The 24,451-nt window shown below is 37.6% G+C and overlaps 1 protein-coding gene across 1 annotated transcript; it reads right to left on the bottom strand.

The window, feature by feature from the left end:
• Nucleotides 1-24,235, bottom strand: ZFYVE16 (zinc finger FYVE-type containing 16). The gene is made up of 17 exons (XM_009281007.1): nt 24,133-24,235; nt 21,761-23,943; nt 17,147-17,243; nt 16,087-16,263; nt 15,083-15,234; nt 12,180-12,558; nt 11,539-11,661; nt 11,290-11,445; nt 10,441-10,665; nt 8,559-8,641; nt 6,482-6,586; nt 5,466-5,616; nt 4,215-4,295; nt 3,476-3,638; nt 2,532-2,637; nt 1,954-2,118; nt 1-1,055 (listed from the first exon to the last, which is right to left on the bottom strand). The coding sequence occupies exons 1-17, from the start codon at nt 24,200-24,202 to the stop codon at nt 894-896; spliced, it is 4,578 nt and encodes a 1,525-aa protein (XP_009279282.1). The 5' UTR covers nt 24,203-24,235; the 3' UTR covers nt 1-893.
• Between the last annotated feature and the right edge of the window lie 216 nt (nt 24,236-24,451).

Genomic DNA, 24,451 nt, shown 5'->3' with positions numbered 1-24,451 from the left:
GGTGGCTACTAAGAGGTGGCAAAAGCAGTAGACAGGAGCAGAAAGGATATTGCAGAATTCTTGTCCGATTTATTGCTACATGTAGATTACATCAAGGGTAATCTGTATTTTTATTAATCTTTGAAAGGTCAAATTGTATCAGGACTTTAGAACAGAGTAAAGGAAAAAAAATAGCAGTATTTATAAAAATAGCATCCATTTAAATTAGAGAAATCCTTATAAATACAAGAAAGAAATCAGTTACTCTATAAAAAAATTAATTCAGAGCATATGTTCCTGAAGCACCAGCATAACATCCTCATGTTAAGGACTTCAACTACAAAGTCTTCATAAACATACCTGCAAAATTCTTCCTCATGCTGACCATAAACAAGTGTCAGAAGGTGTGCACTTGTATTTTGCACTGACATGTGAAGTTTGCAGTCAGCTATAAAAGGTCTCATATTTGAATCTCAAATGGCAAGAAAACAGTTCTGTGCCAGCTTCTGCTTCAGTGTTTAGCTCATTTGCACATGGAAAGCACATGCTTCAGATAGATATTAGATCTAACCATAGCAAATTTTAGTAACACATTTATCTGAGGTTAAGAGGCAAGACAGTATGGCTTAAAGTTACACTACATATAGTAAATGCTACAACTGTGTAAAGAGGTAACAAAACCTGCCCTCTTCTGCACCTGTATTAAGTGTAAACTTTCAGAACTTTAGGAAACATTACAAACTACAGCTCTTTTGTGGTAAAGTAACCAGAGAGGATTTGAGGGTTTTAAAAAACAGTCTGAAAATCTATTAAAACATAACAGGTGTAGAAACTTTAACATTTTTAGTGTTTGTAGCATTATAACTTTGGTGTTCAGATCTAGCAAATCAGTATATTGCCTGTAATCAGCCTCATCAAAACAGATGTTCTATAATGAAAAATACTAATTCCATTTTCAATGGTAGACTTGTAGGATCTGACATCCCACCATGAATCACAGGAATCAGAGCACTGTCCAATTCATTCAGATAGTTCTGTGGAAGAAGGTGACCTCCAGATCCAGCTAAGTACTCAACCTAGAAGGAAAACATATTACTGTTGATATTAACACTTTTTATTAATAAGACAACGCAGAAGCGTACTATCTTGGTAAAAGACTATTTCAGCTAGCATGAAGTGACAAAATAACATTGAAACACTGGCAACTGGAGGGGTTTTGAGGTCAATCATGAATGATTAGGCTTGCCATTGAAAAGCATGAAACATTTCCCTGGGTTTAAAGGGCTGCACATCCTCTGCGTCCCAGACTGTTTCAGTCCGATGTCCAAGAGTGATCTGATTATATCCCAGTATCCCAGTTACTATTAGATTAATTTAAAAATATACTACTGAAAACCAGATTTTCAGGACTGTACTTCCAACTTCTCTCAAAAAAGGTGAGGAAGTGTAACACAGAACACCTTTAGAGGCAAGGAACTAAACTGTTCTGCAGTTTTGTAATCTTTTGAGGGGCATCACATGCTGGATAGCCTTGCCTTCCCTCTCCTCCATCCTCAGCTGGGCAGACTTATCCTTTTCTGCTGTACAGATTTTGGTGCAAATATCCCTTACTGAACTATGCTAGGGAACAAAACCAGCAGAAAGCTACGTAATTTGAGAAAAGCATCAGAAAATTAGCTCTATGATTCTCTAAACTGACTCACCTTGGAGGCAGCTGAGTGCCAGAGAGAAGGAACTAAGGAAGGACTGATAGCTTACTGCAAGCAGCTATTAGGGAATTTGGGCAGAATAAGGCAACAGTACTATTCCTTTCAAGAAAAACTAGTCATTAAGACAGATTCTTCATGAGATTTCATTCTCGATCTGGATCTGGGGTAGGGCAAAAAACTAAAAACATTCAGAAAGAGATCCAAGGTCTTTACAAGAAAGATTTCAGTTGAAATGGAGTGTCTGCAATAAAAGTTGAAAGATTACCATATCTGAGTCAATAGAGACTCTTAGGCCTATCTTATTCATCCCATTATTTTTCAAGGTTTTAAGGTGCGGGCAAAGAGCAGTACCGCAGGCAATAGCAATCTCTTTAGCAAACTGGTGAGGAACAGGACTGGACAGTTCAAGGTCCTTTAGAAAATAGTATACCTGAAATTATAGAAAGGATAAGGACAGTCAGCAGCCTGGTTATATTACAAAATAAGGAAGAGAGTAATTCAGTATACACTTAATGCAGAACACAGCAAGCTATAATACTTGTTTGCTGGCAAAGTATTTTAGTATTTCATCTATTCAATCAAAATACTTAAGTGACCATGGGAATATCTGGATTATATATTTACAGAGTTATCAATGCTAACAGACTTTCAGTCTTTTTCAGAGGACAAAAACCAAAAAAGTATGTAAACTTATCAAAGAACTACGGAGAACATAGTGCCTATCAGTATGGCTATACATCAGATAAGTTAGTTTCTTCAGTAGTATCACCTAGTATGATCACTTTACCACTTAACTATTCTAAAAAGTAGCAAAAAGGGTTAAGAACAATGTAATCTACTAACTTCGGTACATTTCATAACTTTTCCCTCTCTTTCAAAGTCTCTGCCTTGTGGTACTTTTTCACTCTGAGATCCTTCCATTGATTTTCCATCGACTGGGCTTAAAATTCTATGGAAGATAATAGTATGGTTAATAATTAAAACAACATTTTATGATTTAGATTGAGTAACTTGTATGAAATAATGTTTAGCCATCCTTAAAGGCTATTAAAACAGCTTTACAACAGAATCTAATACAGGATTTGCATCATGAAATACAGATGCTACAAAAAGAAATATCCTAAATAGGGAACAAACAACACTTAATAAAACCCGAATCTTACAGGTTTAAGCAGCTATAAACCATCTTAGGTAAAGCTACTCTTTATTCTAATTGGTCAGAGAAGCCACAGAAAAAGGCATACCAAGTCAAACCCATGTCCTGAGAAACAACTTAATATGAGACAAGTTTTGAGTTAGTGATGTACAATTAAAGTTTGAAGCTACATAAACAAGCATTCAGATCACATCCAATAAAGATGTCTTACATCTCATTTTGCTTTGTTGAACGCTGGCTTTCCAAGCAGTGAATGGCCAAGGGCAGTACTATGCACTTCCAAGCCTCCCCTAACAAGGAAGCTTAAAGGGATTAATTGCGTCCTCACACAAACTGATTACTGATTTGATAGAGGACTTTCAAAGGAAACTGAGGGTTCACTTGCTTCTCCTGTCAACTTCCCGAACAGGGAAAACGGCATTAAATTTTGGTGGACTACAAGCAACATTGTTCTGTTAGTGACATCTAGAGGGTTGCAGGTAGTTCACCATTCTATCCCCTTTCAGGTTTTGGTATCAAGTACTTCCTTTCAATAAAAATACCTTAGATTAATTTCTTGAAATTAAAGGTAGATATTTGAAAATTGGGAACAAGAATTCTCTAAGACTTTTTGCTTTGGTAATACATTTACCCTTTCTTTGTTTTTTCTTCATTTTCTACCCAGCAAATATCTACATATTCTTTTATGTCTCCTGTATCCGTTTTGCCACAAGTTATTTTAAAGTCCTTCTTGTCTCTTAATGCCTGACGTAGGCTTTCCATCGTTTCTGGCGTTACTTGTACCATTAGTCCATCTAGAAGAAAATCAGTTAAAATTCCAACTTATTTTCAGAAAGAATAGCACAGCTTTTTAGTAGAATCTTGGCTTAAGTTCTAGCAGGACCAACCCTCTCCTACAGCTCGTTAATAAATGCACATCAAATGGACTCCATCCCCCAACTACAGCGTTAAATGTTACATGAAAGAGGAAGTAATGAAAGCCTTTGTTGTCAACAGAACTAAAAGATCAATCTTAGACTAATCTCAGAAGTTTTTTGCATTTATGTGTCAATATATGTATTCATCAATATGGCACTGAAAATAGTTCCATATATAGGCAGCCGTAAAGGAAAGACTTGCATTGACTAAAGCAAAAAGAGTTAAAACTTAGTATGTTTTAAAACAAGTAGGTGAACTAGCATGTATTTTTTATACAGCATTTGTTTGCAATAGGTTTTCTACAAAGTTAAAAATCCTGAAAAGAAAAAGTTTAGCTTACTGAGGAATAAAGATCTTACACAAGACTGATGCTGTTTTTTTTTGGTTTTGTTGTGTTTGGGTTTTTTTTTTTAGTTCTCTTAAGAAGAAACCACATAGGACAAAATTCTTACCTTCAACTATACTGGATTTAGCCAAAAATCCTGAAGATGTTTTTAAGGCTCCATTAAACACCACAAAACTTGCACCTGTAACTAGAAAAAAGTAGGAACAAAGTGAGTACCACTTCCTATCACTCCGGTTTGTCATTACTAACATTTAACTTGTGTTTCTTTTTAAAAAGGCAGGCAAAAAAGGTACTACTACACTGAAAGTGCTAATAGAAATCCCTTACTGACAGCATGATATGAAACATAACTCTCTAAAGACTGAAGAATTTTTTCCAATCAGACCTTGGCAAAAAAGACCAGCTTTGTTAACGTATTTTGTGAGTGCATACAGTATCCTTTTAAGATACTGGTGGCAAGCCAAAAAAGCTCTGTATACAAAGAGGAGACATAGTTGAAGAAACAGTGGTGTGGTGGTTTTTTTGTTTGGTTGGTTTTTGTCCTTTAAAACAGACATGCCACTCAACTTTTAAATTTAATTTATTTACAGAAGATATTCCTGAAGTTTAGATAATTTTCAGTGGTACAAAAAGCAACTGAAAGAAAAGATGACAAATGAATTTCCATGCTACAAACCTTTGCATAAGTTTGTTACACACAGTGCTTCAAACAAAACCACACTAAGTAGCTATGCTTAATGAAGCACAGAACAACATTTCAGGTTGACATCAGAGATGGTAGGAGTACAGCCATATCCATCTGGAATTCCCCCCCAACTAATGGACCTTGTTGAAAAGCATGACTTACCATCCCAGACACACTGCCATGCTGCACAGCTGTATTACTTTTCAGAACCTAAAAGGTACCTCTGCACTCTTCTCTGTACAGGTGGTTGTACCAGTTCGCTAGGTGTTGTATAGAGGTACTTGCTGTATTTCCATTACACTCAGTTATTGAGACTATCTGCTTACTTATGTAAATATACTGCCCTATTCACACTAATATTAAATTTCGATTTTGAAATATGTAAAGAATCTGATTATGTCTGAAAATGTAAGCTATATTAATAACATTCTGGAAACAAAGAGGAAAAGCATGTTAATCTCCATTTAATGTAACATTTGTAAAACGTAGCTAAGTGTTGATATAAAACAGCAACATTTTATTTTGCATTTAAATTACTTTGCTGCTTGAATGCTGAACTTTTTGTCTAAACAACTTACTGGGAATACCTATTTTCCTTGCAGCCTAAAAGTGAACTTACATTTCTGCTCTAGAAACGTGACTTTTCTCCACAAGCCAAATTAGACGGCTTACCTTTCCTAGGAAGTCCAGTAGCACTGATTGCTTGTGTGTGATAGAGGCCATGCTTATTCTGCACACACACTAAGTGAGAATCTGCTTCAGTATTAAAACTTGCTCCAATACTAATTACATGTTCATTAGAAGAATTTACCACCTTCATTACCTGTCAATACAAAATTTGTTGTTAAACTGAAAAATCTCATTATGCAGTACTCATTTTAAATACAAGACATTAGAAAAATCCAGCTCAAAACAAATCCCGAGAATTATTCACTTAGTTAATTCCAGAAAGTTTGAACAACACAATTTGTCATGACTAGCTGGAGGAACACTAAGCATGATCAAAAATCCTACTTCAGTAGAGAGGGATGAGTAAGTCTGAGTACCTCTGGACAATGCAGAGTATCAGAGCTGTAGGGGTTTTGTTGGTCTTAGGGCTAAAATAAGCATTAAGCCTCATGCAGTTTACTATTCAGGGTTTTTTTTTTTTTTGTTAAAGCTGAAGTAAACAAGTTGTAATGAAAACTACACTGGCAAAAAGGATTTTTTAATTTTTAAGCAAAACGCCACCATCAGGAAATGTGTAATCCTTGAAAATACATGCTGAAAGATTTTGAAGAAACTGCTGACTTTTCAGCATTTAATAGTTATCCTAAAGCTCAATTTCTCACTCATCATTATCCACTTTCCAACATATCCAGGAAGAAGGAAATGTGTGCTCAGATGATTTCATGCCCTCCTCCTCCCCCCGTCATATGTTTGCATCAGTTTAAAGTTCGAAGAGTCTACTGCACAGCAAATAGCAAAGTAATCTAAGGAGCTGCTATCAAGTGGAGAATTCACTTGCAGAACTGCCTGGAAACTGATTACAGAATAAAAACATTACATCCCAGCCTCTAAGAACCAGCCCCCCCTTTTTTCTTTTTTTTTTTTTTAAGAGCTCACTTTAAAGATGTGACTGGTATTACACAAAAAATAAAGACTAAAGCAGTTTGGATTAGAAAGCTAATCAAGATGGTTTTACTCACCTCATTATACTTCCTTAGGGGTATTTTAATACAGCTTCTACCCATTTCCACATGAACAAATAAGTTGTCTATGGTATGCAAAGTATACTGATAATTTCTAAGGTCCTATTGACAGACAGAGTTTTTATGTTAGCAGACAATTAAGTATAATTTTCTTACCTTTTATAACAAATACTACCTAGATAAAAGTACTTGACATACATCCCTAAGACTTCTAAAGAATAATGACATTAAGGGTGTCTAAAGACTTACTGATCACTTTTTTTCCTAACTGTGATGTATGAATATATTAACAAATTTATAGCACTGTCAAGGTAGCTCTAACTATTTACCAGTGGGTTATTTAGACTACAGCTACTTTATGCACATTAGGATCTTAGTGTTTTAGATAATACTTCAACACCCTCCCTCTCTGAAAGAAAAGCAAAGCATGGAGGCCACCATCTAGATTAGTTTGTTTCCAGGCTCACACCCTGTCCCCCAGCTCTAACTTCTTAGTTATAGCTTGAATACTGCACTGTTTCTTATACCTTTCTCTGATAGAAGTTACCATCCACCATCTCAGCCACTTCTGCAAAATTTCCCTATTCTGTTTTATGCCAGAAGAACAATATTAAGTATAAAATTCTCATTTGCTTTTACTAGCTTAGCTGAAAAAAGGTCAGAAAAGGCTCTTGTCACCAGCTGAGACAGGTAATCAGCATCCTCCTCAATCAGCACAGCTGTAGCAAGAAGGGTATTTATGAACACATTTCACCACATTACAAGTTTCAATTGAACTGGCATTGTTTTAGCAGTATTAAGGATATACACCACAGATGCCCTTTGCCTCCATCATTTACCACTACCTCAGTCACTTGTGTGGTACTAATTTTGTATGATCTTTACTTGAGGATTTGCACCACAGGTAGTTAAAAGTGTAACACCAAGAGAACATTTTGCAGTCACCTTACAACGATTAAAACTCCTGCTGCATCAAAAGACATAGTCCTGCCAAGGAGCACATATTCCCACTGCCCACTTCAAGCTGACACTACAAAACACAGCTATGAAGGAGAATCAGAGTAACTCTAATCCAGCTGAAAATAAACTCCACAGAAGTCCCCTTCATCAGCAGCATAACATTATCATTCCTCAAAGTCTGAAGATACAATTCCACATTGGTACTGGCACTTCACCAATCAGGCAGGGAGCTGGCTCATGGAATTAAAATATATTTTTTCTTCATGGAGGAATCTTACACTGTTTTCCAGATGGTGCAACTCCTCTGATTGACTCGTTATGTAATGACATGGACATCAACAGTGGCAAGAAGGAAAGAGGGGCCAAAGACTGGAGTTTCATCTCAGCTGTAATGTCTCTAGACTCTTAAGAGAGGATTTAATGATCACCTAAATAATACATGCAATTCTCTCCACAACCTTACAGCACTTTTCATCACAGCATTAAGTATAAGTTCTATCTAAGTATTAGAAGAAGGTTACTGGTCAGGAATACAGGCTTACTGAAGTTTAAAAACAAATTATTTGGGTAACAGAGGAAAAAATTCCTCAGGGAATGGCATAAATTCCAGACTTGACTTACTCTGATGATTTTGCCAAAACCTAAAGTTCTTCACAGAAGACAGACTGGTTAATCATGGTAAGGTTAAGTTTGTGTGACAAAGTAATTACTGTTACAGTTAGACCACAGCATCTGCCTGTCAAGTCTTTTCTTCAGATTAGAAAAAAAAAGTCAGATTTAAGACTAGAATTCTTGCACCACACCAATGCTTGGAAGAGAAAAATGCAACTGAACAATGATTACTACCAGCTTAAAGTGTAAATACCAACATTTTTCAGATTCATTTAAAGCTATGTCTTACTATCAGAACTAATGCATAACAACGTACCATGAAAGATACAGCTTCCCTAACTCACATATAAATGCTCTTTGGTAAGAAAGTTTCAAGTCAGGTATGAAGAAAAGTGTTAGTCCTTTGCAAAAAATAACTCTGCTTTCAAGAATCAGAGTTTTGAGGATATTTTACACAATCTAAATTACAACAAGAAAGGAAGAGAATAAGACATTTACTCACAACAAGCAGATTCATAATTGTGTGTCCTATCTCTCCAAAGAGTGGCTTCCGGTGCCTGAAACTTACTACAGGAGTTGGATATGCTAGGGTGGGGGAAGAAAGGAAAAAAAGTCATGTTTACTTACCAGCAATGGTAAGACTTGCTAATCCAAGTATTTATTTTTATTTTCAGCTATAGCCTATGTTCCTTAATCTCAGTATCTGACCAGCCAAAGGAACTAGAGCCCCTGTCTGATTCTCTGTCACGGACTGTCCTTCAGCCCACTGCATGGTTTCCCCACCCACGGTTAAATCCTACTGCAATGTCATTGCATGGAGTGACTCTCCCAGTAGCAGTAATTTTGTGGCAGAGACTTGTTGCTGCTTTCATATGTTTTGTCAACTATGTTTCTTGCAATAGGTGATCTGGACAGAAACATCCTGGGTTCAGTCTTTGGGTCACCAGCTGCGGGAGGGGTTGCACGGCTTCGTAGTTGCTTGAATAAGAATACCATACAGGTTAACATCTGCTTCTACGTTAATGCTATAATACAAAGTGAAGTACCACTTAGTATTGATAAACAAGAATAGAGTGAGTGAGGATGTTCATACAAAGTAACATGGTTTGAAGTCCCATGGCTGCAATGGGAAACACGTGCAGATGGAAATTAGGGAAGGCAATGAGATGCAGGAGACCACAGACCACAATATGAAGCCATTTGAAAACAAAACAAGTAGTATTGCCAAGTCAGGATTGTGAGGTCAACGATACAAAATTGGTTAAAAAAAAAAAAAGACAAGTAGCTTGGTAAAAGAAAGAAGAATGACAAAGAAGCTACCACCCTTGTCAACATGCAGACAGAAGCCTGGCCAGTAGAAATTCGCTATTGACTCAAGAAATCCATAAACGAGTGATACATATTTATGGACTTGCAGCTTCTAGAATGGTAGGCTTATTTAATAAAAATGCATTCAGGTCAGGAAACTTGTGTGATACATTCTTGAAATACATTCCACTTAAGCAACAGCTACATGCTGCACCTTATCTTAACTCCTGCTCTCTAAATCATAAGCAGCAGTGCAACAGGAAACAAAACAGCAGCTATATTGCTAAATTAGATGTCTGCGTTATTCAAGCAAGTACACAAGCAACTCTAGAAGGCATTCAGGACAGTATCTACTTTCAGGTCCTGCTCAAGCTAGCTTTATCTGTTCTTCAAGGCAATGGGAATCTGCATAAACACCTTCCTTTGGTGAGCCTGGAGCAGTCAGTGTACATCTCCTTGGGAGAGCAGAAAATGCTCACATCAGCCTGCAACAGACTGTGGAAGGCAATTCCCACATGGAGGTTATGTCACTGCACAACCTCTGGTGGTGCACATTTACATGCTCTCTATCCACCTCACTTTGAAAAAATGCCTCCTGCATTTTTACAGGCCTAGAGATTTCAAATGTATTAATTAGTAAGTTACCCTTTTAAGTAATGAATACCTTTATTCATCTTATGAAGCAGCAATATTTTGCCAATATACTCAATTTCAGTAATTTAATTCAGAAAACCTATTTGTCAGAGTTGTAAATTGGGCTTGTGAACTTCCCTTCAAACCTTTCTCCTATGACAACAGAAGTCAGACATTTTGATACTTTACTACTGTCAGTTTTGGTTTCTTAGCTTTCTCATCAGCGAAGAATAGAAAAAAAAAATAATCAAGGGAGTCTAGCATGACAATGTAAATTCCCAAGTGTCTCAATAGGTGGTTGGCCATGTATGAAATGTCAGTCTTACACAAGTGTAATATAAAATACTGCAAAGATAATTTTAAAAAGTTTGCTTGTCTAAAAACCTTGTCTTTTCCAAAGGGAATTTTACATTTATACAGCTATTTAAAGTGTTAAAACTTACCCCCATATTCTGCTCCCAACCTCAACATTAAACGGATCGGAAAAACTTTTGCCCAGGGTATTTCCAGCTTATGGATGAGAATGCCACAAAGAAAAGGGTTATCTGGTAGAATTTGATCATCAAGTTTCTGAAAAATTGGTGAAACAAACAGGAATCCTCCATGCTCTTTGTTACCGAGAAAGTTTTCAGTAAAAGTAATGTTTTCCATGTTTCTTATTAACCTTCCTGTAGAGAGAGGGACAGAGAGTCTTTGCGCATCTGGAGAAGCAGTATGTTAGTGTCAAGAAAACTATTCTAACCAGTGGTCTCCTACAGACTTGCAAACCGTACGGTATATCTCACATCTTCCTGGAAGTCTGACAGACATCTAAACCCATAGACTAAGCGCCCTATATTTACTAACTAAATGAACTTGAACATGAAACTAGGTTTTTCCAAACAAATGCCGAAAACCCTAAAGTGTACAATGTTCCAGCACACACCAGTTGATGAACTTCGATTAGCAGACCTCAAATATTTACATACATAAGAGTATTGTACTTCTACAAATGAAGTTCCAGATGTCCTAAACCATAGCCTCAAGGACTTATACCCAGAATCTCCAACACAGTATGACTAAATAACAAAAAACCTGCAAACAGGAAGTTTACAGGAGTATATGAAGCAAAGAAACTTAAATTCTTTTCTTCCTGTTGTTTCTTTAGAACCCAAGGCTAAGACCGCAAGGTTTTTCAACAGAATCATTAGATGTTTACAAATACTTCAAGAAAAATTATGTATCAACTTCCAGCTTTAAAAATCAGTAAAAAGATATTATAAAATAAAAAGTTAGACATTAAAATTACATACCTTTCATTGCATCCTTATAGATGTCAATAAATAATTTGAATATTTCACTAGGAAAAATCTCTTCATCGGGCAAACACTGCAACAGAATGACAATTTCTGCCTGACCCAAACCATGTAGTCCGTTTGTTGAGAAATACCAGCACTTTTCTGAAGCATCTTTAATTAAAAAGATAGATACCACAGTAATGCTATTTTACAGTCAGAAAAAGAAAGTTGGATTTAATGGAAAAGAAAATGTGTACTACTTACAAGTTATTAGCTTGACATTCACCAGCAAGTTTGCATTTAGGATAAAAGTTAATGGATTAGGACCTCCTTCCACAAGAAGCAAGGTGACCTGTTGGTGAGATGGATGTTCTTCCACTAGAGGATCTAAATAAATTAAGACCCGATTTAGTTCAACATGTCAGCCAACTACCTAAAACAAGAATTACAAATCATAACATATGAAAGACTGTCCCATCCTCCTATCTTGACGGTGTTAATTACTCTCAAACTTAGAATAGCCACAGAACAACCAATGAATAGCTTACCCTAAGGAAGGAGCATAAAAAAAATAAGGCAGTAACTTGTAACAAAGCTGCAAACTAGGGCTATCATTCATTTGGTAATTACTGACTAATTGTGTATGCTGTCTCCTCATCCATACACTGGTACTGTTAGTTACCATCAATGAGCACAGTCACTACTATAATGCATTTAAGTGGTGAAATATTCTTTTCATAACATTGATCTTGCTAATAATGCATGTTCAATTACCCAACAATCCAATGTGCAGCAAATAAATGAGAGATTAGAATTGTATTAAAATACAAATTATATACACACAAGTTCATATTTAGAAATCTTGCATCAGGTGGTTAAATATTAACAATTTTCTCAAATTTTACCTTTTCCTTTTTCAACCACTGCAAGCAAAAGTGGTGGCAGTTTATCACCATCAGGAACAAGGCTGATCTCTTTACGAACACAGTTTTCAACACCACATAGTGCTCTGTAATGTGAAGGACTAACAGGAATATCACTTGTAGTCTGATCAACTGAACTGGAACTAGCCTTCTCAGCTTCTGCAGTAGGAGACCACTCTTTAGTTTCTGGAGTTACAGATTTATAACTATGTACGACCTCCCTCTGGCCTGGAACAGCCTGCTGTGCATCATCTGAAGAAACAGAAGGACATAATTCCTCCATTCTTGCAATAATATCAATCTCTTCTTTAGGTTTTGGATTTACATCAGTTAATATGCCATCTTCCTCTGGGTTTGCAGCCTATGAAGAAGGAAAAACAAGTATCTACGCTCTTGTCCCACACCAAGCTGACCATTCATCATTAGCATTCTAGAAACAAAAAGAAAAATCTATCACAAATGTTTAGAGGAAATGCATTTTCAGCAAGAAGAAAGCCACCAAATCTCTCCTATCTTCCTTTAATCTCTTCTTTAGGTTTTGGATTTACATCAGTTAATATGCCATCTTCCTCTGGGTTTGCAGCCTATGAAGAAGGAAAAACAAGTATCTACGCTCTTGTCCCACACCAAGCTGACCATTCATCATTAGCATTCTAGAAACAAAAAGAAAAATCTATCACAAATGTTTAGAGGAAATGCATTTTCAGCAAGAAGAAAGCCACCAAATCTCTCCTGGATCTTCCTTTTTTTTCCCCATCTCTAGGATTTACATTAGGTGAAGACGCATCATTCATTTATTTGTTTGGTAACACAAAATTATTATCAGAGCACTGCAAATTAGTTGTTTTAGCACACAACAGTCAATCAACAATAAACCAAGTACCCCTCCAGGAATCCATTTATTATTACTGATTCCCCACTCAGCTACTGAACATTGTCATCATTGTAATTTGACATCATTTGGATCAGCAGTTCAGTACTGCAAGTGTATTTCTATTTCTACACTATGTACTAATAGCCGAGTCTAGCATTTTACAGTCTGATTCAGTTCTGGTTTGGAGTCAAACCTATGCTGCTGCCCCAGTGAAATGGATATGACAAGCTATGAGCATAGGCACATTAGGATATGAGCTGTCATTTAAAAAAAAAAAATCAAGAGGTATGCTATCGTCTTTCAAGTATGTTAGACTTGCATCCTCTCTCAATAGGGAAGACACTGCATTGCAACAAGAAAAAAACCTAACAACTCTACGCTTGCCCTGTAATAGTTCTCCTGGTATGCCATCAGCTTCAGCATATCCTCTGTTTAGAGAATACACGTCAGGGGCAAAAAAAAAAAAAAAAAAGAAAAAAGACACCAACCCTCAAAATAACACCCCACAAACACACAGACAAAAAGATGACTAAATTGGCCTCTAATTGACTTCTTCCCCACGAATTTGCTTGCTGATGTTTCATATCACTTTATACTTTTGACCTTCATAGCATCCTGTGGCAGCACGTTCAGGATTATGTGTTACCCAGTAAAGTACATCCTTTGCTTTAGAGCTGCAGTATAGTTGTTTTGTTTGAGCTTCTGAAGCTGCATACAAGAACCATCAACTAATTGTTTCCCACTGACTTCGTCCACACTGCTTTTAGACATTGCTTATCTTTTCCAAGTGAAAATATCCTACTCTTTCCCCAAAATGGAAGACAGGCTATACCTTTTGATTACCACAACTTACTGGAGTCCTTTCAAATGAAGTCACATTTACTATTATCCTTTCTTCATGAATTAAGGCTGATTTACATGCTATACACCTGGTAACTGTTGAGATCCTCCATATACAAATAATAACCTGGTCTGGTCATTAGCTTTACTAATTTGTTTTAAAAACTCTTGAACACTGTTAGAATCATAGAATTTATGTTACCACTTGGGACAGCGCTTCAGAGCTATGTTTTATTTTAAAAAGGCTACAGCTGAGGAATCTCTCCAAATCTTTCCACAGCAAACTTATACCACTTCTTTGAACTTTTCTTGTCAAGTGCAACTAGTTCAACACCATGAACATGATCTATTATAAAAAAGCCAATACCCCTCTCAGTTCAATATTAGTTCACATTAGAAGCAGTATGTAGATTTTGCTGCACCCTATAATGTAGTATTCTAGGGCATTAAGCAACTTCTGGTTAGTCTAATCCAACAGGCAAACTATAGCAAGCCACTGGACAAAACACCTACGAACTTTCTACTATAAGCATGTTGTTAATGACATGTTTCAGAACTATGGCTGGGGTTACCTTCATAGAAGTAGTTAATCAAAGGCTGTGTAGAAGAAAAACAAGCTTGTTTTGGAAATTTTTCTGCCACACCATTTTTAAAGTTCACATACAGCCCAAAGCAAACATGGTTTCCTTTGAACTACAGCCTACAGCATATTTCAATTGAAGGACTTCGCAGCCACCCCCAAAAAAAAAATCAAATACTGGCTCAGATTCCAAAAGCTGTGAGGCAAAAGTCATATTATGGTATAAGGGGCCCCCCATCAATAGCAAGCAAAGGTATTTCAAGAGGCAAATTCATGCACCTACACACACTTCAATTCATACCATATGCATCTCTGGCACGTCAGGGTTTACCGGACTTAAGTCCTGCGACGACCTCTTTGCTCCAGATGAAAGTTTTGTTGTATCTGCCACTTCGCCATTTGGCAAAATGCCATCTGCAAACCAAACTCTCCCCAGCCACCCCCCCCCCAAAAAAAAAAATCAAATACTGGCTCAGATTCCAAAAGCTGTGAGGCAAAAGTCATATTATGGTATGTAAGGGGCCCCATCAATAGCAAGCAAAGGTATTTCAAGAGGCAAATTCATGCACCTACACACACTTCAATTCATACCATATGCATCTCTGGCACGTCAGGGTTTACCGGACTTAAGTCCTGCGACGACCTCTTTGCTCCAGATGAAAGTTTTGTTGTATCTGCCACTTCGCCATTTGGCAAAATGCCATCTGCAAACCAAACTCTCCTCTGTTCTTTGGGGCACAGCCCTAGGACAGGTTAAGAAAACAACACTGACTTCATATTCTTGTACTGTTCTAATAGCTGAAAGGCATAGAAATTAAGCCCCTTCTCCCCCCAAATATATAGAGAAATTATTTACTGGAATCAAGCACAGGTAGACAGTTTGACATCAGACAGTCTCCAGTCAGGCAAATACATGGAAAAAAAAATCTCATACTTGCAGAGGAAGCTGCCATGCTATAGTTAAATCTATTAATTCTTATATAAGGAAGGCTATCATCCCTCAATCATCCCTCTGTAGTAAGATAAGAATGAAGCGCGTATCACAACTAAAAGATGAAATACACTCTAAAAAAGTTAACTTATCATGTTGTTTAAAAATTTATTTTCATTGAAGAGGGTCAGATGTTTAATAAAAGTGGAACAAAGACACTGCTTAGCCACTAATCATTCCTATTTACACAGAGAATGAACCCCTACTGCTCCCTAGCAACTTTCCCCTAAACAACTACTTTTTGTTTTTACTGCAAGACTGGCAGTCACAACACAAGCCAGATCTCCCCTAAGCTATATAAAAATGATGAAAGTAGTATCTACACACACAAAAAAACCCCAAAACGAAAACCCCAACATAAACAGACAAGACAATGAAAAAAGTAACATCCACATTTTATAAGTGGAGACTTAAGACAGACTTGGTCAAGCTCACACATGGCATCAAAACTGGGAACTAAAAGTAACTTTCCAGTGTCCTAGTTCAGAGTTTCCATTTCCCACAAAAAATATCACTATACCAAGTATGTATCCATGACGGGATAAACAACTCTTTCCAAAGAGATCCTGAAAGTGTTAGAGATAGTATAATATATTTCGCATACCTTCAATACCAGGTTGTTTAAGTACTGAGATAGGTAACAATGCAGAAGGTGAAGGAGAGCTAGCACTACCAGATATCTGGGCTTCCTCTAAAGGTGGAACAGCAGAAGAATACTCAGAGGAAATACTGGAACTGGGGACAGGATCAGTTGGACTCATCATCCTTTCAAATGCCTGTGCTAAAAAAATGTAGTTAGTTTTTAACATCTCACAGTTCATTAAATTTCATTTGCAGTGCAGTATTATGGGTGGGTTTTTTTGCAAGAGCAGTGCACAGTTTGTGAGCTAGTTATGAAAAATGAACACTCAAGCTATTGTACAGAAGAAAATTTAGATTTCTTGATTTTTGTACCTGCACACTTGCCTAACTCGTTCCTAACATAGAAATAGACCACCTTGTACATCTTGCTACTGTTGCAGTGACTAAATTGAACCACATGATGCCCGTACCTTGGTGCAAATACATGTATGACATTTAAGTCAAATTCCATTCAGGTGGCATACTAAAAATCTGGTATGTTTTCAACTTGTTATTTAAATATTAATAATCAGGACCTCAATTTTTTCTCCTGATGTTTCCGTAAGCATCCATGCTTAGCTTTCAGTTAAGAAAAGGTTATCTTATGATTCAATTACTGTAGTACTGTTAAGCGACTTGTAAAAATAACAGGACAGAAAGCTACATAAAATGGGCAAATAACATGTGAGAACAAGCAGCAGTATGGCCTTTAAACACATAGAAGGCTACTATGAAGGGAGGATCACTTTTGCTACACTTGTGCCACAGATGACCCAACGGCATAACTTTATATTTAGTCCTACAGAGTTCAACCTACTTTTTTTTTTAAATAAAAAATAACCAGCTTGCTACTCAAAGTTTAAAATAAGAACTGAAATCCAACTAAGAGGTACAATTATTCTCCTCCTCCCTCCACCTTAGAAATAGGAAAACGTACACCAATTAAAGTAGTGAAGCTCCACAAAAAGAACAAAGGTTAAAGAGATGCTAGCTGTACCTATTCTTCTTTAACGATTACTGCAACTACTCAAAAAAATTTTTACCTTTATTAATATCATCATAACAGCCAGTACAGACTCTTGCTTCCTTCTCCATGTATTGTAGTTTGCATTTTCGTTTGCAACAGCCACCACAAAACACCTGAACCAGAAAAAGATTGAATTAAATATGATAGACAAAATCCCAGTATTTCCTGAATTAAGTTCCTATTATTATTTACTTGTTTTACTAAAACAGATTGCATTATATAAAGCATGCATACACATTTTTGGAAGTAGGGAAGGAGAAAAGGAGCTTTAGCATGTGTATCTTACAATACATTTCTGTTTGGGGAGAAGGGAAAGTACTAGACTAAAAAGGCTTTTACTAAAAAGGCTTTTACTGCATCCAGCTCTGGGGTCCCCAGCACAAGAAAGGCATGGACCTGTTAGAGCAGGTCCAGAGAAGGTCAGAGGACTGGAACACCCCTCCCATGAAGAAAGGCCAAGAGTTGGGGTTCTTCAGCTTGGAGAAGAGAAGGCTCTGGGGAGACCTTATTGTGGCCTTTCAATATATAAAAGGGGGGTTATAAGACAGATGGAGAGAGACTTTCTACCAGGGCCTGTAGTGACAGGACAAGGGGCAATGGTTTTAAACTGAAAGAGGGTAGATTTCAATTGGGTATAAGGAAGAAATTCTTTACAATGAGGGTGGTGAGACATAGGAACAGGTTGCCCAGACAAGTTGTGGATGCCCCATCATTGGAAGTGTTCAAGGTCAGGCTGGACAGGGCTTTCAGCAACCTAATCTAGTGAGAGATGTCCCTGCCCATGGCAGGGGGTCAGACTAGATGATTTTTAAAAGGTCCCTTCCAACCTAAACCATTCTATGATGCTATGATTAAGAATCTCAAAAGCTCCACAATTTGGGCCAAACTACAAGGTCTGCCAAGTCTGCTTTTGATCAGGGGTTCTTCCTATCCTGTTCCCCAGAACTGCACCACAACCTATCCATATCATAAGCTTTTGAAATTTGTCAGGTATTTCTGTTGGACGAAAGCAATCCTTAGATCTCTACAAACCAACCTTCCACACATGGCCAGGAATGCCCATAGTACACAGCCAAGCACTCAGCTCTTGCCAATACTCCCTCAGATTCAGCTATGAAACAGAGTAGCACCTAGAATTTCTTGCTGTGAGCGGCTCTAATCAAATAAGGCCAGGTGCCCACAAAATAGCTAAAATTGGATTTTTTTTTTTTTAAATCATAGCTGGAAGCAGCTGGTATACAATTGCACAACAATTAGAAAACTCTTCCAAGAAATACACTTGTTTGATTCTAAACTCTGTGGCCTAATATTCAAGCCTGTATCTTAATCTCTCATGAAGAAACCTTCAGAAGAAAATCCCACAATACATACACAAAGAGCAGCAACAAGGAGGACACAAGTGATATTATATCAAAATTCTTACCTGGAGTGATGAAAAGAATTCCAGGTTGCACCACGTATTCCCAAATTCACTCCTACTTCTGTTAATCCCATAACTATTTTACATTACGCAACAGCGATAGGAACAAGGACTGAACCCCAGAATTGGGTCAGATTTGCTTTACTGCTTTAGTATTATCACTGAAGATAACTGTTGCAATCTCCACCAGGATTCAGGTAATGGTTAAAACAATCTAGTCTCATACCAGCAAAGAGCTACTCCTTATCCTGATCTTGCAGCACTGTGTGCTGCACCAAGTCTCTCCATAACAAGTGTTACCCATTCGTCATGAAATTCCAAGCTGCCTGTTTTACCTCACGACAACTACCTAAGCCAGAGCTCACTGCTTCCCAAGCTATTTACTAATGCTGGCTCAGGAACTACGTTGGCTAAGTAGGCTCCCCAACTCTGTCAGAAAGAATAAGCATAGTTGCCTTCACGTTACTAGCTCAATTCAGCAAAGTATTTTAAAAGCTTGCTGAAGACTGCTTTGAAAGAATAGAATATGCTCTTCTACTCCAACAGGATATATATCCTGTCTATTTTTAAGCAGAGATGGGGGAAAAAAGTGTGTCTCTCTAGCCTCGACTACACCCGCACAATCCCATTCAAAGAATTAAGTCTCTAGTAAAGTTGTTTTCTGCAAGAGTTCCCACAAATATCTAGTACTTTTCTCACTCTTCCCTTATATTCTTTCAAGAGTGATTTGCAAGTTTTCAGAGAGTCACACCATTTTTAGCTATATGCAGACTCTAGAGTCAGTATTAGCCTTTACAGAAGGTATCTTTTGAAACCTTGGTCCAACAGAAGCCTTCTACCACTGACCAGAATTAAGTAAGTGTAAAGAACACTGAAAGTCTTCTGCTGCTTCTAATTATCTCCAGGAAAACAAAGTGGATTAAGAGAAGAAAAACCAAACAGTAGTGACAGAGAAAAAAATTAAGTTATTACAAGTGAACTCCTTAAAGTAGGAAAAGTCACTGTAAAAATCAGTAATACTTGATCGGTGCAATATGAGCTCGAAAAAGAAACTATTCCAATTGCTTCTGCATTAGCGTCACAGGTAATTCACCTCAACTGAAAATGCACATGCTTAGTAAAAGATGTTAAGAATGTAACTGGTGAAGATTAATTGCTAATCAGTTACAATCCACCTTAGGGCTTCAAATGCTAAGCAGTACAATCCTTTGCAACTGGTATTCTCCTCTTACACTTGGTGCCACTGGGACCCACAACAGAGGAGGCAGCTTAATCCTAATGCACAGGAGACAAGGAGCGAAGACAAACTAAGGGACAGGTAATGTAATAGGGGAAAGGACATGGAGATGAGGCTGCTGAGCAAAGAAATTGATTCTAGTTCAGTTAGGAAGAGGAAGGGTACCACAACAAGAGACAAATGCCTAAATAAACTGCAAAGTTGTTTGGCCTCACAAGTGCTGCAGATGGAAGAGAAAGCAGGGACCACTAACCTCATACTTCCCTCCAGCACAGAAGCCAGAATTTGCAAGCATTGCCATTTTCATTGAAAAAAAAAAAAGCTGCAGGACCACATGAAAACTACACAATTGTCTTCCAGAATAGTCCAGAGAGGACAACTGTGAATTCCTACCAGTTTCTCCTTATGTCCAAGTGGCTGAAAACACAACAACCCACAACATGTCCACAAGGAATGTTTTGGTTTTGTTTTGTGTTTTTTTTTTAAAAAAAACCCAAAAGGTTGCTATTAAAAAGACAAAAAGTCTTACAAGGCAGAAAGTTAAGCTGTTGCACATTCAGAAAAGCTATGACAGAGTTACAACTGCACAGCACTCCAGTATCTGTAAAGTTTAGATAATCCATGCTGCCTTCGCTCATTCTCCCAATGAATGTGCATTGTGATGCTCCCTCTAATTACACTGTTCTTCTGCCAAAACCCCCTCTGTTAACACACAAGATTAGCAACGCTAACAGCTGATGGTTGTAAAGAGGACTGTGTAGTGAAGGGTGCTTTTATCCCCATCTCTAGACAAAGTGCAAGAAATTTCACAGTGAATGTAAACAGGAACTTGAAGTCAGTCAGTCTTATGACTGAAACGAAACCGACTCTGAAGAACTGTGTTTTAAACTGCTACAAAACTTCAACAGGATATTCTGCCAAGTGATTAAGTTCAATGACTTCTAGATCGTCACAATGAGTTCTTACTTTTCTTGGCACCCAAATTCAGACCTACATTTTAGTTCACACTTAACTGCAGTTGAAGTAAATGGGTTCTATGCTTTGAATACACAGTGCTAGAAGAGGCATCCTGGGAAAAAACTACCAAGCCTCTCTAGATGCCTCTGAACACTGGGGATGCAAAAAGTTAGTAAGTACCGACATCAGCCTTTGCTCTGCCTCCTCATCCATAAAGCTTACAGAGGAACACTGAAAAATAAGTTCATTAGTATTGTTAGTATTTCCATTTATGCACTAGTAAACCAACAGTATCTCACAAGGGAATTCTGGATTAAGAATAAGCTTTGACATTACTTACTCACTGCAGAAGACCACAGGCTGAAAAAAGTTCTACAGATTACTTGCTCAGTTGGCGAGTACCATTCACCCCACAAAAGTAGCATTCTTTTCCCCTGAGACAACTCCCCTGGAAAATTATACATCTGAACACACAGAAGGACAGGTTTTGGCTATAAATCTTTTACACTGGTACTGCTGTTACAGCTCCTGAAAGAATGCAATCCTTCCAGATTCATGGACAGTGTTTTACAGCTAGTATAACCACTCATCAGTTTTATCAGATCTGACCTGAATTCCAATCATCATCACCTCAATTTTAAGCTTAAATACTTAGGCTTAACTTAAAAGCTAAGTAAAAAGCTGATTCACTATGACTACTATGAAGTAGTCCACTGTTTCATCTTCCTTGTTCTATTCAAAACACATTAGTCTAGCCAGTAATGGAAGATAAAATAAGAACATTCTCTGTACTTCCCTTTAACTATTTTCACAAAAAAGGTCATACGTTTCTTAATTAATATCAGTCTTTTCCAACAGTATTTAAGTTTCTATAAAGGAAAAAGAAAATTAATTCTTTTTAATAAATTACTTTCAGCCTAGAAAAATTCTGTCAATAATCTTTCCCTTCTATATTTTGGTTATGCCTAAATCAGAATTTGCTTTCGGTAACACAGGACCCCTCTCCAATAACTTACCTTTCCGCATGCACGACAGTGGTGTCGTCTTTTTGTAAACGTGAACTTGACTTGGCAGTTCATGCAGTTGGGTGCCTCTGAATCAGGAACCCACAATGGTTGTTTCCATGAGAGAGCTGCAGGTATTTTAAGTGATTCTACATTTTCAGATGTTTGATTTCCTCCAGCTTCAGAGCTGCTTTCCCCAAAGCGTGTGGGGTCAGAATTTTTACCAACATTTACGCTGGTGCCTGAGAGGCGAGCTTCTGGGGTAACAGAACTGGGTTCCTGGTATTCTCTCTCAAGTACATCTGTTTTACTCAGTTGTCTCTGACCAACAGCTCCTTGGGAAAGGCCAAGCAACTGCTTCGGTCTTGCACCTTCAGCACGAACGTTAGAAACTAGTGCTTCACTACCACTCTCAGTCATGTCCTGAATACAAGACACACTCTCTTCTGTTGCAGATTCTGATTCATTGGCAGTAAGAGATACTTTAAGATTACTATTAATGCTTGTTATTTCCTCCAGTTTTGCATGCATATGCTCTTCAGCGACCTCTGTGAAATCCAGGTTGTTTGCATTTGTTAAATTCCCTTCATCTGCATCAGCTTCCATTAAGTTACTATCGTTGTCTGAAGACTTCAACACATTGGACTGAAGACTTTGTCCATACAAGAAATCATCAAGCTCAGCATCGCTTATTAGAGTATCACTTTTAATAACATTCTCCTCAACAGTAAAGTCAGCCATAATCGGGCTCATACTTTCATTGTAGTAAGAGTCTATACCAACACCATATGGCTCAGTTTCGTATTCTAGAAAAGCAGAAGCAAAAGCTTTGATTTGCTGAGAATCACTATCATCAATTACATTCTCAGTATCGTACTTCTCTCCATCTGTACTTTTTTCCACAATACTTTCGTCGATTTTAGCTATATATCCTTCCTGTTCGTGCAAGTCAGTGGTTTCGCAGGATTCCCTAGCGGAGAGATCAGTTTTAGACTTTCCATCATGAACAGTTAAAGTATCACTAATAACCTCCACCATTTCATTTTGAGGTAGAGGATTAACTTTTTCTTCTGTTACAACTAATGAACCACATATAGATACAGGAAGTGGAAGACATGACAGCGAGGTCTGGACATCCTCAACTGAAATACACAAAGTTGAAACACCGTTTAGTATTTCCTTGCTATTAAGTTCTTCACTACCTACATTCTCTTCTGTGATTTTCTTTTCCAATTCTACTTTAGCTCCTGTTTGACGTGAGAAGCCTGGTAAAACACAATTTCCAGGTAATGTTGCATGGCTTTTGTGTAACTGAGGCCTCTCTGGCAGATCTGAAGGCATGGATTCAACATTACTCTCATCTTTTGAGTCTACCTCTTCTATGGCATTTCCTCCATACATCTCTTTGCTTACTGCAGAGCATGCACTTTCATCTTGTGGTTCACAAGGCAATTTTTTGTATGCTCTCTCATCTTTGGGACTGTACGCATTTGAATTCTGTGATGTTACAGGGACGCATGCAGTATTAAGGCGACCAGTTTGTTCAAGCTGATCAAATACTTCACTGCACTTCACAGATTCTGTCCTGTGTTGATCATCACATGGATCTGAGATCTTTGCTGTAGCGTAACTGTCTGATTTTAACGCTAAATGATCAGTCTCCTCTGTTTTAAGATGTCCTGAATCTTGTAGCATTGAGTCCCCATCACTCTGCTCTGTACTTGAAACATCACTGCATCCAGCTGACGACACACAAGTAGGAACAGGTATGCAAGATATGCCAAAGCCAATCAAACCTTCATTATACTGGAAGTCATCTAGCTGCAACTTTTGAGTATCTTCACGAGCAGCCACTGAATGGATTAAGTTGCCTGTGTCGTTAACAAGATCACACACAGGAATACTACACCTTCCCAGGTTTGAATTCTGAATTTCATTTAAGGAACCACTATCCACAGTGGACAAAAGATCAGGTCCAGCAACGCTCTTCTCATTTTGTGGTGAGTAAGTCAGAAGAGTTTCACTTGTTCCAGTGTGGCTAGCTAGAGAGATTTCTTCTGATGAAGTACAATTGTTAGCATCCTCTTGCAGTTTCGGTGTTGGGTATACATGTTGTAAGCAATCCAGAACCGAAGAAAGTGAATGGTGTTTTGAGTCATACGGATTTTGAGGTGTTCTGTAGCAGTCATATTCGTCTATTTTAAACAAAGAGAGATGAAAAGCAAAGGTTATAAAACGCCTCTCTTTCCACAGTGCACTCCCTCTAAATCTCATCTATTCAGCAATACAAGCTTTCATTTAGCATATGTTACTTTCAAATTCCACAGTAACAGTCATTTGACCAATATTATTATGCTGGAGAACAAGGCAGCACAGGAACTAACCTGTATTCTGTTCAAATTCATCAAGTAGTTTGTCCAAGTCACAGACTGCAGCTTTAAAGTAACTGTCCATTCTACTTATAGTTCTCGTGAAGCTTTAGCCTTCTAAAACCTAAAAAAAAAAAATACAGCATTTCATTCACAGCCTTTTGCTATTTACAAAGTCAAAGTGTTATTATCAGAAGACAACTTCTATGAAGTATTTTTTTCTTTTTAATAACACTTTCTTCTCTCTCTCCATGTAAACAAAATGCAAGTACAAACAGGGCCGCAGACTGTCAGCCTCTATGTACTCTGAATACACTCTACAGCATACTCAGTA

This window comes from Aptenodytes forsteri, unplaced genomic scaffold, assembly GCF_000699145.1.
Source record: "Aptenodytes forsteri isolate BGI_AS27 unplaced genomic scaffold, ASM69914v1 Scaffold388, whole genome shotgun sequence".
Taxonomy (NCBI): domain Eukaryota; kingdom Metazoa; phylum Chordata; class Aves; order Sphenisciformes; family Spheniscidae; genus Aptenodytes; species Aptenodytes forsteri.
The sequence above is the reverse complement of the archived record's forward strand: the minus strand, read 5'-3'. Positions and strand labels throughout refer to the sequence as shown.

What these genes read in the sequence shown, in the direction of transcription:
- ZFYVE16 (XM_009281007.1), bottom strand. Translation starts at nt 24,202, where the DNA reads ATGGACAGTTACTTTAAAGCTGCAGTCTGTGACTTGGACAAACTACTT. An exon ending in AAGTTATGAAATGTACCGAA is followed by an intron (nt 2,119 to 2,531) that starts GTTAGTAGATTA and finishes CTATAATTTCAG; the next exon opens with GTATACTATTTTCTAAAGGA. An exon ending in TCTCTATTGACTCAGATATG is followed by an intron (nt 1,056 to 1,953) that starts GTAATCTTTCAA and finishes TTTTCCTTCTAG; the next exon opens with GTTGAGTACTTAGCTGGATC.